This window comes from Anolis sagrei, chromosome 5, assembly GCF_037176765.1.
Source record: "Anolis sagrei isolate rAnoSag1 chromosome 5, rAnoSag1.mat, whole genome shotgun sequence".
NCBI classification, from domain to species: domain Eukaryota; kingdom Metazoa; phylum Chordata; class Lepidosauria; order Squamata; family Dactyloidae; genus Anolis; species Anolis sagrei.
In genome coordinates, this window is record NC_090025.1 from 102949143 (window position 1) to 102967460 (window position 18318).

General features: G+C 41.9%; 1 protein-coding gene across 1 annotated transcript in view; it reads left to right on the plus strand.

Annotated features, from left to right (window-relative positions):
• The first annotated feature begins 2666 nt into the window (after nt 1–2666).
• Nucleotides 2667–18318, plus strand: part of LOC132776435 (fatty acyl-CoA reductase 1-like) — a 60638-nt gene continuing 44986 nt past the window's right edge. The window contains 4 exon segments of the mRNA XM_060778091.2: nt 2667–2727; nt 2730–2808; nt 2810–2856; nt 13726–13949. Coding sequence (XP_060634074.2) covers nt 2670–2727; nt 2730–2808; nt 2810–2856; nt 13726–13949 — 408 coding nt within the window. The 5' untranslated portion in view covers nt 2667–2669.

The following is an 18318-nucleotide window of genomic DNA, read 5'->3' on the forward strand; positions in this document are numbered from 1 at the left end:
AAAAGCCAATGGGATTTTGGCCTGCATCAATAGGAGCATAGTGTCTAGATCTAAGGAAGTAATGCTACCCCTCTATTCTGCTTTGGTTAGACCACATCTAGAATACTGTGTCCAATTCTGGGCACCACAATTCAAGAGAGATATTGACAAGCTGGAATGTGTCCAGAGGAGGGCGACTAAAATGATCAAGGGTCTGGAGAACAAGCCCTATGAGGAGCGGCTTAGGGAACTGGGCATGTTTAGCCTGAAGAAGAGAAGGCTGAGAGGAGATATGATAGCCATGTATAAATATGTGAGAGGAAGCCACAGGGAGGAGGGAGCAAGCTTGTTTTCTGCTTCCTTGGAGACTAGGACGCGGAACAATGGCTTCAAACTACAAGAGAGGAGATTCCATCTGAACATGAGGAAGAACTTCCTGACTGTGAGAGCCGTTCAGCAGTGGAACTCTCTGCCCCGGAGTGTGGTGGAGGCTCCTTCTTTGGAAGCTTTTAAGCAGAGGCTGGATGGCCATTTGTCTGGGGTGATTTGAATGCAATATTCCTGCTTCTTGGCAGGGGGTTGGACTGGATGGCCCATGAGGTCTCTTCCAACTCTTTGATTCTATGATTCTATGATAAAAATATAAATAAAGTTTTTTATATGAAATATGGTCTGCCTTATGTTTTGCTGTTTTAAGGATTATATCATGCTTATGCAAACCTTCTCCAATTATTTCTGAAAGATATTGCAAGAAGTCATTATCACGGATAGCGTGGAATAATTACAACATTCTAGGATGATCACCCGTGCTATCATACTTCTTGGGATATGGACAAAATGCATCAATTTACTAATTTATTATTATTATTATTATTATTTTAAATAATTAATTCATTGAATTCTTACTGTGCTCCCACTTTGCCTTGTATCTCCACCAGCCCACATTTCTGCTGCTCTGTATTTTTTGTGTAATTTTTTTTAAAAAGCAATTTCAGAATTACAGTTAAACTTAGTTTTCTTTTTTTTAAAAAAAAACACCTACAAATAATGAATTACTACTTTGGAAATAGCAATGAGATGGGGAGAGTGGGAAAGAAGGAGGCCCCTGCTCTCTGATGTTACTTCTAGTGCTGGTATGCTGGTGCTGAAAAAGAATGGGCTCATTGCATCAGCTAAGTGATGAGAATGAGGTACAGTCTGTAGGTTTGCCTGTCAATAGAAAAGGATGGGTTTATCTTGAAGAGGCAGAGCGGCAACAGGATGTGCACAGTAACATACAATAGCACAGTAACATACAGTACCATAGGACATGTACAGTATCATAAAGTACCATAGGATGGACACAGCACAATAGGATGTGCATAGTACCATACAGTACCATAGGATATACACAGTAACATACAGTACCATAGGACATGCACAGTAGCGGACAGTACCATAGGATGTGTACAGTATCATAAAGTACCATAGGATGGACACAGCACAATAGGATGTGTGCAATACCATACAATACCATAGGATAGGCACAGTACCATAGCATGGGCACGGTACCATTACATGTGCACAATACCATACAAGACCATACAAAGGTGACAAACCTGCTTCAATGTTCCTTCCCCAACTTTGTGCAATAAAGTCCTTTGTGAGTTAACTTGATCATTTTTAATGCTTCCCTCAATGTACCACTGCTCACAAACAGAACTTGATAGATACTAGGCATGGTTAGGTTCGGTCGGAATCTTCGTAATTCGGAATAAATTTGGAAAGATTTCCTTTTTGAAGCAATTTCGAAGTTTTTAAGGAAATCGGAAGTCTTGTTGCCCTTCCAAAGCTTTTTCCACCATTTCTCTTACGAATCACTACGTGAGTCAGAAATGATTCAGCTTTTCAAACCAGTGTGGATGGATTCCCTTCATTTCCTTTCCCTCCCACATCAGTCCTGGGTGAGAGCAGGAGTTTAACCCAGTTTGGATGGATTTCCTTCGGTTTCCTTTTTTTCCTGCGTCTGTCCTGGGTGAGAGAAGCAGTTTAACCTAGTGTGGATTGATTTCTTCCCTTTGCTTCCTCCCCCCCCCCTTTTCTGGAATAGAACAACTACTTTTAAAGTAAATACCATGCAATGAAACAGGAAATAACACTTTGAAACCATTAACAAAGGATTTGGAAGTCTCTGAAGTTTTGAAAAGTTTTGAACTTTTTTCTGTGAAAATCGGAATTGACTTTAGATCTGAACTACATCCGGAACGGGTTTTGAACCATTTTTTTTGGATCAAACAAGCCTAATAGATACCCATGGAGAGCAATAGGCAAAAGAATGGCAGTGACAAGAGGAAAAGGAAAGGAAAACATGCCAGGAACTATCTGTATGAGAAAGAGTGAGGGCTGATGCTAGGCAAGGAGCATTAGCAGCTTAAGAAGAGCAACAAGACATGGGTTTCATGGTATAAACATGGTATAAACTGTGGGGGGTAAGCTAATGCTTTAGTTAAATGTAGTTAAAAGGGGACATGCTCACTGTTTTAGTAGAAGATCAACATTCCTCTCATCTTCATGAGTCCTGTTGCATTTTGTTTCTAGACAGTAATCTATCACCACAAACCACTATTAACTTGAGATTAAAATACACCTCTCTAGATGGTGCATGAGAGTCACCTGGACGGGTGGTTCAGTTCCTTCTTGCTACCCAGAAAATGGGGTCACATGGTATGTGTTTCTTAAAAAGGACTGTTCTTCTGCTCCCTCCCTACTACTGTGCCCTGCCCTGCCCTGCCCAGGAGACCTTTTCTTCTGGCAGCTCCAGCCTTCCCTGCTCTACCACAGTTTCTTCCCTGGGCACATCACAATCAGATTCCTCTACTGACAACAACCTGACCTGGGGTGAGTAGGCTCACAACTCTTTCCACCTGCTACATGAGTGATGCTCTTTGCCAGCCAATCTAACAGCAGAATGATTTGGTTTTTCTCTACCTACAATTCCAAGAAAGGACTTTCTTTTAAGATATTGTGACTGGGTGACAAATTTCTGAAATGCTTAGTGACTTGTGGGGAACTTCTGCACTACATAAAAGCCTGATATTTGGATTAAGTAAAAAAAATACTCTAAGGACCATAGCATAAGCAAAGAGAGTTTGCAGCAGATTAACACATGTTGTTTTCAGATGTAGCCAACATAATGCAATGTGCCTAAAGTCTATTAAACTGTCTTGCTTGATGGTCCAAAGAGTTGCAGTCCACCAGGTCTATGGACACAAAAGATGTAGTTCAGAGGGTTAGAAGGGACAGAGAGCTAAAAAAAAAAAAAAAAAAAGCCCATGCAGTTGCATACAGCTTTAAATAGTTCTTCAGCCACCTTAGCATCCAGGGAGGAATTCTGTAAAAACATTTCTCAGAAAGATTAGTAGCTTGCAAGAATTATTGTCCAATGTGTCTCTGTGTTCATGTATCATTTTTAGTCCATTCTACTATTTATGTTTAATTTCAGCAGCTTCCAATCTGAATGTGTGTTCTTGGTCCATTGTATGTTTCTATTTGTATTCATGGAATGCTTAAAATTTTGGACAATATGTCTTTATGGGCACACCTCTGTAACATTCAATAGATACAATCAGGCATGTAGCCGGGGGGTTGAGGGGCTTCAGCCCCCCCCCCCTCGAAATTCTCATGGTGGTTCGCGAAAAGGCCTTACTGGTGCATTATTTAAACTGTTATGTTTATTCATATCATGATCTGATCACCATACTCAATATATGCCATATGCATGGGGGTATTGGGGTAACGATACAAAAGGTTTGCTAGGGTAGACCCTCTTTCACTCAGACTCACCCACCCCCCCGAAACTCTGCCCCCCCGAACCCCCCCCCTTTGGGGAAAACTCAGCCCCCCCCCCCCCCCCCGGAATTGAAATCCTGGCTACGGGCCTGGATACAATTATCTCTGATTCTGATAGCATTTAACTGGCTAAAATACCCCTAATTTTGATAACTCTTCGCTGTTCAGAGAAAGCCTAGTTCCTGGAGAGTCTCACTGTATTATTAGACAGTGTACAGAGTTGGAACTGCATGTACAGTAGGAAGTTGCAAAGTATGAAAACTATCCAATGGTTTGGTTGCCATAGTTTAAAATAAGACCAGGTGCTGGCATGCTGTAAGGTAGAATACAGTTAGGTCACCATTTGTTAGTAAACACATAAAATGATAATCAGATACTACATGTTCTACATCTTGGCATCACTAAGAATGAGTTCGCTTTTCTAGAGAGTAATGTCTAGCAGAAGAACTGAAAATCAAATGTAATCATTTGTGACAGCTCCACATCCCCCAGACTGAGGACATTGTCTTTTACTGGTCCTTGTTATGTTTTTTATCATTATTATTACTATTATGTTTATTTATACCCCTCCTTTTCTCTCCACAAGGAGACCCAAAGCAACTATAGGTATAATGTAAACAAAGTTTATTGATTAGTCCATTGACCGTATCAACATTAAAAACAAAAACAGAAACGTGCACAAATAGACAATAATCACTATCCTAAGACTCCCATAATGGTGGACTAACATGCATTCAGACTTGATTAGGTTAAAAGATAATTTAAAATATCATCATTAAAATGCCAAGGTAAAATTTCATACCACAAAAATTAAAAACGAAGGTTAAAACGAAGGTTAAAATAGACCAGCTATTACACAATCCCAAGCCACTTCAGATATCTGCGTCACCCCTACAGTTTACCCCAGTCTCCTCCAGATATGCAGTTCTCAGCTGCGTTGCTTTGTGAAGGAAAAGGGCTGTTTGGTGTGTTATCTTAGCATTCTGGCCAGCCATTAAGAATGTAGCTTTGATCTGGGTATCCCAGTGAGTCTTCTGTATGATGAATGGTTCGAAGTATATAGGTATAATGTGATATAGAGATAATGTGATGGTATTTAGATTACACGGACATCTTCCTTTTGATATAGAGATTATGCGTTCTCTCATACTTCCTCTTGCACAAGTAATATTTGCTTGAGAAAGACTTGAACCTGGTTGGCCCTGTCTGCATTGTTTCATCACACAGATACCATCATTATAGTGGCTTATAGGATTGTTCCATGGGAAGTCATTGCCACAGATGCGGTGACACTTTTGTCTAGAATATTACATATACACAGCCTAGTGATTATACCTTTACACATTTGTCTTTATAACAGATTGTGTAGATTAGCACCAGAAGTCGTGTGGCATGATCCCTTGTCCCATCTCCGCAGCTCCCTCAGCTGGAAAGACATGGGTCTTCTGAAAGACTCGTGTCTTTCCAGTAATCAGATTACCTCAGAAAAAAGCAAAGTTTTCCTGCTTTGTACAAAAGCATTTGTGTTTTCATGCGGTATCATCTGGATGTCCCACTTGAAGAAGCGGAAGGGCACGCATTTTATTTATGTACAAGCTGTTCCCTGCCATGTGTTGCTGTGGCCCAGTCTGGTGACCTGAAAAATCAAGTAATGAGAAAGTGCTGGTTTCTAATATATGTAATTTCTTTATGCTTGTGGGTCAACAGTATTTCTTGCTGTTTCTTTGTCAGTGTTGATGTGGAGATTGTCTGGTTTGCCTACTCTGGAACATGCAACATGGAAATTGTCCTTCTTTAGGGGTCCCTTTCAAATCTATACTATATCTCTCTGTGTGTGAATCATTTCTATCTATCTAATCTATGCTGGATGGCTCTTTGTCAGGAGGGCTTTGATTACGTTTTCTTGCCCTGGTGGAGGGAGATGGACTGGATGGCCTTCAGTATGGGGGTTCTGTGTGGGAAGTTTGCCCCAATTCTGTTGTTGGTGGGGTTCAGAATGATCTTTGATTGTAGGTGAACTATAAATCCCAGTAACTACAACTCCCAAATGTCAATGTCTCCCAAACTCCATCTGTGTCCATATTTGGGCTTATGGAACATTCATGCCAAGTTTGGTCCAGATTCATCATTGTTTGAGTCCACAGTGCTCTCTGGTTGTAGGTGAACTACAACTCCAAACTCAAGGTCAATGCCCACCAAACCCTTCTAGTGTTTTCTGTTTGTCATGGGAGTCCTGTATGCCAAGACTGGTTCAGTTCCATTGTTGGTGGAGTTCAGAATGCTCTTTGATTGTAGGTGAACTATAAATCCCAGGAACTACAACTCCCAAAAAACAAACTCAATTTTTTGAGTGATGGTTACTCCTTGGGTTAGTAGGTGCTGTGGCCAACCTTCCATCCTGCTTTCTCTCTCGCCTTCCCTCCTTCTCTCCCTCTTTCCTTTGTTCCTTCCTTTTTTCCTTTCCTTCTCTCTTTCCTCCCTCCCTCCTCCCTTTTCTTTTATTTTACTTCGTTCTCTCCTTTCTTCCTTCTCTCCCTTTCCTTCCTTTGCTCTTCGCTTCCATCCCTCCTTCTCTCTTTCCTGCTTTCTTTCCCTCCCTCTTTCTCTCCTTTCTTCTCTGCCTCTTCCCTTCCTTCCCTTCTTTACCTCTTGCCTGGACACTGGAAGGAAGGATCCTCGGAGCCAGGTGTGGAGCAGGCGGGAGGGAGGCGATTTGGAGGCAGGCCTCGCTCACCCAGCACCACCCCTTTTCTCTGCCATGGCTGTGGGGTGCCTTCTTGCCTGTTTGCTGGTTGGGCATGCCGTTGGTGCCTCTCGCGCTGGCTGTGCTCGCGCAACGTGTGTGGGGGGAAGAGAATGGGTTTGGATGCATGGGCAGTGTTCTCTTGTAAAATTTAAAGTCTTACTGTTTTTTGGAAGGAATTTTTTTGAGTACAGGACATAGATTGCTCTGAATGCTGTGTTCTGTCCAAATTTGGTGTCAATTCCTCCAGTGGTTTTTGAGTTCTGTTAATATCACAAACGAACATTACATTTTTATTTATATAGATTGATTTATTTCATATACTTGTACCCCGCCCTTCTCACCCCCGAGGGGGGACTCAGGGCGGTCTCACAGCAAACACCATTCAGTGCCATCATAATGATAAGAACAATCAACAAATTCATTAAAACAAAACATTAAATAAACAGTTGTTAAAACATGCCAATTAAAATCCGGGTCCAGGTCAATTCATTGCCACTTAGAAATTGCTTATGTCTTCTCCATACAAGCCGCTGTTCAATGGTCAAATGCAAGGTCCCACAGCCAAGTCTTGAGCTTCCTTCTAAAAGACAGGAGGGAGGTGGCCAGTCTGGTGTCTTTGGGAGGGAATTCCACAGGCGGGGAGCCACTGTTGAGAAGGCCCTGTCTGTTATCTCCACCAATCGTGTTTATGACGGTGGTGAGATAGAGAGCATGGCCTCTCCAGATGATCTTAAATTTTAGGGCCTGTCTGGATGGCCCCTGAGTTTTAAAGCATTAATTTTCCTGAGAAATACAGAATACGTAACCTATGAAAGTCACATCAAATAATTCCAAAGGGTTCTTAATCATGTCTTTCTTCAGGAGGAAATTGACCAATATGTTAGAATTTTAGATTTTATAATAATCAAACTTTCCATTTTAAGCATGAAATCCCCACGTTGAAATAGTCTTTTCTTCTAGAAACTATTTAAAGGGTTCCCAATCATTCCCAAACTCTGAAAGGTCTTTTGACTGAAGGTATCCCAGCAGAATATCCATCTCAGTCACTTCTGCCACTTTCACAGTCCATTCCTCCACTTCCGGTGTTTCCTCCAGTTTCCAGGCCTGAGGATAAATTATTATGGGAGTTCTGTATTCCATATTTGGTTCAATTCCATCATTGATGGAGTTCAGAATGCTCTTTGATTATAGGTGAACTATACATCCCAGTAACTAATAATGCATAATGGGTTGAGCCGCCCCTGACTGTACTTTTGCTACTGTTATGAATTATAATGTAAATATCTGTTAGACAGGGTGTGTTTTCATTCACTGGATGAAAATTGGCACAAATACCCAATACACTCGAATTTGAATACTGGTGGGGTTGGGGCGGGATTGGTTTTGCTATGTGGGAGTTGTAGTTGCTGGGATTTATAGATAACCTACAATCAAAGAGCATTCTGAACTTCACCAATGATGGAATTGAACCAATCTTGGCAAATGGAACTCCCTTGATGAACAGAAAATACTGGAAGAGTTTGGCGGGCATTGGCCTTGAATTTTGGAGTTGTAATCCACCAACATCCAGAGAGCACTGTGGACTCAAACAATGATGGATTTGGACCAAACTTGGCATGAATACTCAATATGCTCAAATGTGAAGACAGGTGGAGTTTGGGAAAATATTCCTTGACAGTAGGCAATTATAGTTACTGGGACTTATAGTTTACCTACAAGCAAAGAGCATTCTGAACCCCACCAGTGATAGAATTGGACCAAATTTCACACACAGAATCCCCATGCCTTGAAGGGACTCACTGGCATGAGCCTACCTCCAGACTTGCATGCTCACCTTCGTCCACATATGCACACCACGCTGGTATGCAACAAGCACGTCTGCTCTCCCCTTCTCCCTTGGAATTTCAGAAACAACCCTCCCCTTGGCTGATAAAAGGGCTTTTGGTGGGAGGATTCACCCTCTGTTTCCAAAAAGGAAGAGAAGGACAAGCAGAGAGATCTTTATTATCGCAGCAGTTGTCATCAGGATGAAGAGTTTCATTCTTTTGCTCAGATGTGAATTGTTTTAATACTCCAAGTGTCTTAATTCTGTTAATATTTATATTTTACTAGCCGTCCCCTGCCACGCGTTGCTATGGCCCAGTCTATGTATATGTGCTTTGTGTGTGCATATATTTGTGTATATATGTGTGTTTGCATATGTGTGTGTGTGTGTGGTTTTGCGCATGCGCTGTAGTGTCATTTTGCTTTTTTGGCTCTTTGGATGTCTTAGTGACCTCAAGATTAGACTACTGTAATGCACTCTACGTAGGGCTGCCCTTGAAGACGGTTCAGAAACTACAGCTGGTGCAAAGATCAGCGGCCAGATTGTTAACTGGAACAAGCTACAGAGAGCGGTCAACCCTCCTGTTTAAACAGCTTCACTGGCTGCGATAATCAATTAAAAGCAAACCAAGATCATTTGAAAAGTCTCTGGAGTTCAAAGATACACAATTCAATGTTCAGAGATGCACATTCCATATCTTTCTGAGGTCACATTGCATTATTTCTGTCATTGAAAGTGATCTGAAACTTGCTGTAGATAAAGCCTGTGCAGAGCCTCTTTTCAGCTCTTCTAGTGTTAACAGCTTACTTGCATTACTCATTCCTTCTTTTTTCAGATTTTTGGACTGGAAACACTGGGGAGGACTTAATGGGTAGTGAGTAGGATGTGGTGGACACTCCTTCCAGATAGATAAAAAGGAAATCTCTACAGAGCGATCCACCGACTGCAATCGCTGCCCGCTTTCTAGCACCAATTCATGGGTTCCTATATAAATTGTGAGAAGTCATTTTCACTAAGGGCCAAAAGATATGGCCTATGTAGCACATCTGCATAGAATCTAGGATTTCGCTATTATTAATTTCTCTATAATCCAATTCCTACTGTATTGGGTCCCACTCTGGTGGAAGCTGACACCTTCTAGGAATGGTTTGAGTAACCCTATTCAGACAAGAATCATGTCCAGGATCAAGACATGACTAGAACAGTTGCCTGTTTAGTGTCTACATGCCTTGTTCTCTTAACTCATTGATTCTTGGTTTTTTGTGGAGTGAATCATGTCACACGTTCTATCACTGTGTTCCTGAAAATATAGTTCTTTAGCTTACTCCATATGGACCTTTGTGCATGATCTTAATGTAAGTTTAATACCCACTAACCAAGGTCATTATTGAGAAAAAGTAATAAGTCAGATTTTGCCACTTTTGGGGTTCTGAATATGTTCAAAATACACTAACTAATTCTTGTTGGGGATATATTGTTCTATTTGGGAACTAGGGGAAACCCAATGGAAATCGAGCTTCTTATTGAATGTACAGACAGTCCTCAAGTTCCAAAAAAGATAGGTTCTGTCCCTATGAGAATTGACTTTTGAAAAATTTGACTGTGTCTTGTTGTGGAAACAAGGATTGCTAATGACGCTTCAGTGGTGACACCTTTATTATTTATTTATTTATTTATTACTTGCACTTATTGACCGCCACTCTCAGCCCTAGGGCGACTCGTGGCGGTGAACAGCAACATAGAAAAGACAGTGTACAATAAATCACGACAATACATACAAACTACTACTACATAACATATACTTATGCTAAAAATCCGCTTCGTCAAATCCTGGGGTCATAGTCAATTTCATAGTCATGGTCCATTCCAGTATCGTTCCAATGATAGACACTCAGTTGAAGGCCTGCTCGAAGAGCCAAGTATCGAAGGCCGCTGAGAGGTCCAGGAGCACCAACAGGGACACACTCCCCCTGTCTAGCTCCCGGCGCAGATCATCCACTAAGGCGACCAAGACCGTCTCGGTACCATGTCCCGGTCTGAAACCAGACTGTGCCGGATCCAGATAATCCGTGTCTCTCAAGAATACCTGGAGTTGTGAGGCCACCACGCTTTCCATGACTTTGCCCAAGAAGGGAAGATTGGAGACAGGCCGAAAGTTGTCAAATTTAGTGGGGTCAAGTGATGGTTTCTTCAACAGCGGCTTTATAACAGCCTGTTTTAGGCTCGCTGGAATCTTGCCTTCCCGAAGGGAGGCATTCACCACCACCGTTACCCACTCGGCCAATCCCCCTCTGGCCTCCTTCAGAAGCCAGGATGGGCAGGGGTCTAGGATGGACGTGGTGGGTCTCATTCCTCCAAGTATCTTGTCCACATCCTCGGGTTTCACAAACTGAAAAGAATCCAACAAAATCAGACAAGCAGGTGCTTGTGTCACATCCACGGAGACTGCATTTAAAGTGGCGTCCAGCTCAGAGCGGATCAAAGCGACTTTGTCTGCAAAGAACCGAGCAAATGCTTCACAGCGCGTTGCCGAATTGTCAGGGCTCCCTCCTGAGATAGGGGGAGTTAAAAGACCTCTGACAATCCGAAACAACTCCGCCGGACGGTTTTTTGCAGACGCAATAGTGGCCGCAAAGAAAGTTTTCTTTGCGGCTTTTATTGCCGCGGCATATGCCCTTAGAAAGGACACAAACCGTGTTCGATTTGGCTCGCTTGGGTCCGAGCGCCACACGCTCTCTAGAACCCTCTTCCTTCGCTTCATCGCTGCCAGCTCCTCGGTGAACCAAGGAGCTGGTTTAGCTCGGTTACTTGAGAGGGGACGTTCCGGAGCGATCCTGTCGATTGCCCTGGTCATCTCCCCATTCCAGAGAGCGACCAAGGCTTCGACATGGTCACCTACCGAGGTGGCGGGAAACTCCCCAAGAGCCGTCAGGAATCCATTCGGATCCATTAGTCTCCTGGGGCGGACCATCTTAATGGGTCCTCCACCCTTGCGGAGGTTAGGGGGCGCAGTGAGCCTAAATCTAATCAGGAAGTGGTCGGTCCATGGCAACGGAGAGGTAGACAACTCCTCCACACCGCCACCCTGCTCCCATCCCTGGCAGAAAACCAAGTCCAATGTGTGTCCAGCACAGTGGGTGGGGCCAGTTATTCGTTGGGACAGCCCCATGGTTGCCATGGCGGACATGAAGTCCTGAGCCGCTCCTGTGAGGGTTGCCTCGGCATGGATGTTGAAGTCCCCCAGCACAAGAAGCCGTTGGGACTCCACCGCCAGGCTCGAGACCACCCCCGCTAGCTCAGGTAGGGAGACTGTAGTGCAGCGAGGTGGACGCATTCAAAATTTGTGGTCTGCGGGATGGGGCTCCTGGTTAGATGGATGGAATCTCTATAGACCACTGCGACACCGCCTCCCCGTCCTCTGGCTCTTGGTTGGTGTTGCACGGAGAAGCCTGGAGGACAAAGCTGGGAGAGGTTTACGCCCCTCGCTTCGTCCAGCCAGGTCTCCGTGATGCACGCCAGATCTGCCCGCTCCTCCAGGATTAAATCCTGAATCCAGGCCGTTTTTCCGTTGACAGATCTGACGTTCAACAACACCACCTTCAAGCCAGAGGGCCCGCTCACCTTTTCCCCATGATAACTCTTTCAGGAGTGAATTTCCCTTCCTGGGGGTAGATTTCTCTCACTTCCTGTTGTCTCATCACTGTTCTTAACTATGAGTCATTTGTAAGTCAGTTGTTTGTAACTCAGGGACTGCCTGTAAACTGAATCTATATAAATAAAAATGTTCATTTATGGGATTAACATAACTCAAAAACAACTGGACGAATTGCCACCAAATTTGGCCACAAGACACCTACTAACCCAAGGAGTGACCATCAATCAAAAAATTGATTTTGTCATTTGGGAGTTGTAGTCAGGGGCGGCTCAACCCATTACGCAAAGTAAGCATTTGCAGTATAGTTGATTTTTCCCAGGGGCACTCTTGAGGCGCTCTTGTGGGGAAATAGACCTTGACATATGCGAGTTGTAGTTACTGGGATGTATAGTTCATCTAAAATCAAAGAGCATTCTGAACTCCACCAATGATGGAATTGAACCAAATATGGCACACAGAACTCCTACGACGAACAGAAAATATATATCAGTGATTGGTTGGGGCACCACAATACTGTTCGCTTACCATTGAAAATTACCTAGGGCCGCCTCTGGTTGTAGTTGCTGGGATTTAAAGTTCACCTACAATCAAAGAGCATTCTGAACTTCACCAATGATGGAATTGAACCAAACTTGGTGCACAGGACTCCCATGACCAACAGAAACACTAGAAGAGTTTGGTGGGCATTGACCTTGAGTTTGGAAGTTGTAGTTCACCTACATCCAGAGAGCACTGTGGACTCAAACAATGATGGATCTGGACCAAACTTGGCACTAATATTCCATATGCCCAAATATGAATACAGGTGGAGTTTGGGGCGAAAAGATCTTGACATTTAGGAGTTGTAGTTACTGGGATTTATAGTTCACCTACAATCAAAGAGCATTCAGAACCCCACGAACGAAAGAACTGGGACAAACTTCCCACACAGAACCCCCATGACCAACAGAAAAAACTTAAGGCCATCCAGTCCAGCTCCCTTCACCAGGGCAAGAAAACCCTTCTGACAAAGAACCATCCAGCCATAGATATAGATATATGTGATTCGCACACACACCCACAGATATAATATCATAAATTTGAAAGGGACACCTAAAAAAGGACAATCATACGTTCCATGTTCCAGAGTAGGCAAACGAGATAATCTCCACATCAACACTGACAAAGAAACAACAAGAAGTACTGTTTATTCACAAGTATAAAGAAATTGCAAATATTAGAAACGAACACTTTCTCATTACCAGACTGGGCCAAAGCAACGCGTGGCAGGGGACAGCTAGTAGTATATAAATTTTATATCATTACTCTCATTAGAAATACAACACTACAGCTTGAGAATCCCAACAATGGATCCTGGCTATCTAAAGAACATGCCAAAGTACATAAGAAAGACTGATGTAACAACTTTATCCATATTTCTAATATTAATTAATCTTTAAGGTGCCACATGGCCATTTGTTGGTTTTGCTACAAAAGTCAATCATAGCTAGTCTCATGGAAAACATAGTAATTTGACACATTATGCATGCTGCCACTTCTTGTTGAGAAGAAACCATGTGTGAAAAACTTAACCCTGAGCCTTTCAACAGAATGTGGAAAACCACAAGGTAGTTACCATTTGGCAATATAAATGGACAACATTCACAGAATTTCTGACAACTAATGCCTTGAATGTTCTCATCTTCCTCTTAGATATCTCCAGAACGAACTTGGAAACCCAAAGCAAAATGTCTTCAGTTGCAACTTACTACAATGGGAAGTCAGTACTTATTACAGGAGCCACGGGTTTTATGGGCAAAGTACTTCTGGAAAAGCTTCTGCGCTCCAGCCAAGATGTGAAAGTTGTTTATATTCTTGTGCGGCCCAAAGCTGGAAAGTCAATGCAAAGTAGAGTGGAGGATATGGTGAAATACAAGGTAGGTAATTACACTTTACATTAAAAAAACTGTAATAAATAAACAGTGATAGAGTTTCACTAAGCGGCTGATAAATAGCATGGCCTGACTTACCAGGCCAAAGAAGTTGCGGTGCAGAGTGTTCCCCACCGCCATTCTTGCCTGAGGGGGCTTCTTCCTCCCAGAAGCCCCCTCTGATGGCGGGAAGGATTCCCGCCGGCGGGTCAAGGGGGCCAATGGCCTATTGACCACGCCCACCACAGCTGAGGCCTGAGTTGGCCTCTCCCCCCTTTCGGGTCAGCCTTCTTAAGGCTGCCCGGGCTCCCCGGCAGGCACTTGGCCTGCAACAGCTGATCCATCCCACCCACCCTGCATGCAGTTTATGTTTTCATGGCTGTTAATTTTGGAGATGTTCACCTTGTCACGGTTACCTGTTAACAGTTAATTGTTTATCTTTGCTTCTCGTCACAACTCCTTGTGGGGCGTGGGGCATGGGCCCTGGATCCGGTTTGGTATCCCCCCTAGCGGTTAGGGGGGACGCCCGGTGGGGTGCCGAGTTGCGTGTGCCCGGTATTGTGCCGGCGGCACCCCGGTGTGGGCAGGATCGGACAGTATTGGGCTGTCTGATCATGATCCAGGACCCATGCTTGGCTGCCAACCCTTGTTCCTGTTATCAATAAATGAGTTGTGGCCATTTTCATCCCACATCATGTGTGAGTGTACTTCTTGGGCTGGCCGTGGGAGGTGTATCACACTTGCACACGCAATATGGTGTTAATCTGGTAAATTTGCTAGTGTAAATAGTTCCTCTTCACAGATGAGTGAAATGTAAATATGCGCAATGGTATCATTAATAAAGCATGTCATCTATATAAATAAAAATGTAATGTTCGTTTGTGGGATTAACATAATTCAAAAACCACTGAACGAATTGCTGCCAAATTTGGCCACAAGACACCTAACCCAAGGAGTGACCATCACTCAAAAAATTGATTTTGTCATTTGGGAGTTGTAGTTGTTGGGATTTATAGTTTACTTACCATCAAAAAGCATTCTGAACTCCATCAATGATGGAATTGAACCAAACTTGGCACACAGGACTCCCATGACCAACAGAAACACTAGAAGGGTTTGGTTTGGAAGTTGTAGTTCACCTACATCCAGAGAGCACTATGGACTCAAACAATGATGGATCTGGACCAAACTTGGCTCAAATAATCCATATGCCCAAAAATGAACACAGATGGAGTTTGGGGGAAATAGACCTTGACATTTAGGAGTTGTAGTTACTGGGATTTATAGTTCCCCTACAATAATAGAGCATTCTGAACCCCACCAATGACAGAATTGGAGCAAACTTTCCACACAGAAGCCTCATGAATACTTAAGGCCATCCAGTCCAACTCCCTTCACCATGGCAAGAAAACATATTCAAACCCCTCCAGACAAAGAGCCATCCAGCCATAGATAATAGATAGATAGATAGATAGATGATAGATAGATATGATTCACAGACACACACACAGATATAGTATCCTAGATTTGAAAGGGACCCCTAAAGAAGGACAATTATATGTTGCATGTTCCAGAGTAGGCAAACCAGACAATCTCCACATCAACACTGACAAAGAAACAGTGTTGCTTGTGTTTATCCACAAGCATAAAGAAATTACATATATTAGAAACAAACACTTTCCCAATACTTTATTTTCCAGATCACCAGACTGGGCCACAGCAACACGTGGCAGGGGACGGCTAGTAATAGAATAATAGAGTTGGAAGAGACTACATGGGCCATCTAGTCTACATATAAAATCACTGCAATAGTCCCAAAGTTTCAAAAATCAGAAACAAGCAGCTATTTCTAGGGTTAGCTAATGAAAACTAAATAAGAAATAAGAAACACTCCTGTTTTATATACTAGTGATTTAAGGTAGACAAGATTCCATTACTGATCACACATGAATGCAGGGTAGTGGATATTTTTAGCAAGCTAACTAAAGTACCCTTTTAATCAGGAAATATGTACATCAATTATGACTCAAAGACTAAATAAATTGTGAGAAAGGGGACCCAAGTCTAAACACTCAATTCATTTATGTTTCATATATGCCTGAATGTATTTTTTTCTTCTTTAAAACAATGCCCCCCCCCAACATTCCACTCCACAATTTTCCCCATCTTACCAACATAGAATTAAACACCCACAAAAAGAAAACATTAAAAACACAGCTGACATTTCCCCTCAAGCAAAGGCAACAATCAAACTATTACATATACTTCTTTCTTTTTTACTTATTAGCGTTTCAGCTTCTGCTAAATATAAATCACTACGTTTGTAATTGATACACAACCACGACATTTTGTAAATTAATCTTTAGATGATTACCTTAAATTTGGTCCCATTTTAATGTAAGTTAATCATATCTATCTTATATCATTCCCTGATTTTTCTTTCTAATCTGCCATGATCTTATTATATTCCATCATTTTTCTATATAATATCTTCTTCTATGTCCCCTTCGTTTTGAATGTTCAACCTCCCCATAGATGATATCAATACAAGGGGTTCTGTCAATTCTTACAATTTTGTCTTTATATTTCATTTCCCTTTTATTTATTTTATCAATCCATCCCTTCCACACACAAAAACAATGTTGATTTATTTTAATCCTTCCAGAGTTCTCAGTTCATTTGTCTAGATCCAGTCTTAATGTTTTTCTTGTAAATCAAGCCATTTTAAGGTAACATGTCCATTTGATTTTTACATGCTTTTGCCATCAAAATGGGCTCACAAACGGTTCATGCAGGTTTCCTCTGTGCAATTTTTTCTTCTTGAAAAGATTTTGTCTGACTCTTTTAGTAAAACATGAAAACTTGAATATCTTCCTCCTTGCAATGTTGTGTAGGATTCTTTGTTTTCCCTCATCCTGGTGAATTGCACCCACTTGTTTGTATACATATCCTGTTTATGGAAGCGTGCTTGTTCAAATGTTGCTCTTCTTTTTGAGCTATTAATGCATCTGGTATGCTATATCTTGCTCTTGTTTGTTTTGTGGGTGTTAAAAAAAATTGTTTAGCTTCAGATATATATCTTGATAATTCTGCTTGATTCTTTCTTCTGTTTGAGAAACATGTTTTTTGAGTTTCAGTAGCATAACTAAAACCTCTAGCTGTCACATCTTGCGGCAGCAGAACAAAGACAAACAAAGGAGTTAATTAGAACCTTTCTAACAAACAGCGAACATAAATTAGTCATTGTTGAGATAACCTGGTCTTGCACAGGTAGATGATATTTTATTTTCTGGTAGCAGATGTAGTAAATTACACAGGGGAACAATTTTTAACATAATTCCTCTGAGATTGATTTTTCAACTGTTTTAGACTTAAATGGGCATTCTAATTTCAAAACTGCAGCTAGTTTTCTTCTATCATGTCAAACTTTTACTCTACAACTTAATGTGCCCACTCTAGGCAGGATCAAAGAAAGCACTACTGCTCTCTTGTTAGCTGAGAACAAACCTCCCTCAAGTGGGGAGGGATGGGGGAATGAGCTTGGAGATCAGCAAATTGTTCATACTTGTCTAGGCTATTCAATTATACATGGGGCAGTGCGATGAGAGGTTATGTACCACTCTTTATAGTGAATCATATTCCAAAATGTAGTCCAAGTTCTTGTCTGTGTACGAGGAGTTAGCGGAATTTATTTTTTTAAATTCACATGCATACTTATGTAAATGTTAGGGACAGAAACAATGAAGATTCTGAAATTGAAGATGACTGTTCATAAGGGATTTGATCAGCATGAGTTGAATGAGTTGGCATAAGATTTGGGTTGATACAAAAAGGCTTCAGAACTCCTAGCATCAAGGTTGTATGAGAAAAACTTACTTGAAAGAGGAGTGAAGGTATCCTACTTTCAATCAGGAGAAAGTGCATTTGTGCAGTATTTTCAAAGTGATGGTGGCTTTATGCATTCATGGTTTAATGGAGAAATTGGAGATTCCAATCTAACATAACTTAATGGCAACTGTTCATCAATAGCTTAAAGCGGAGCTTAAAGTGTGTCCTACTCCACAATGGAAATTTATTTGGTGCAGTCCCAACTGGCCATTCATGTCCACAGATTAAACATTCCAGGAAAAAGTATAAGTGTAATTTTTACCTATATAACAACAACAACTTATTTCTAGACTGCCCGCTCTCACCAACGGACTCAGGGCGGTTTACATGCATAAAGAAAGTCAAAAATTCAATGTATGTTTGGTAGCAGAACTTTACTGCTTGTACATAGTTTGACTTACAGTAACAATATATAGCCTTTGTGTGAATAAAAAATAACTCTAAACAAACAATATATTCAGGTAAATTTTTATTTATTTTTCTTTGT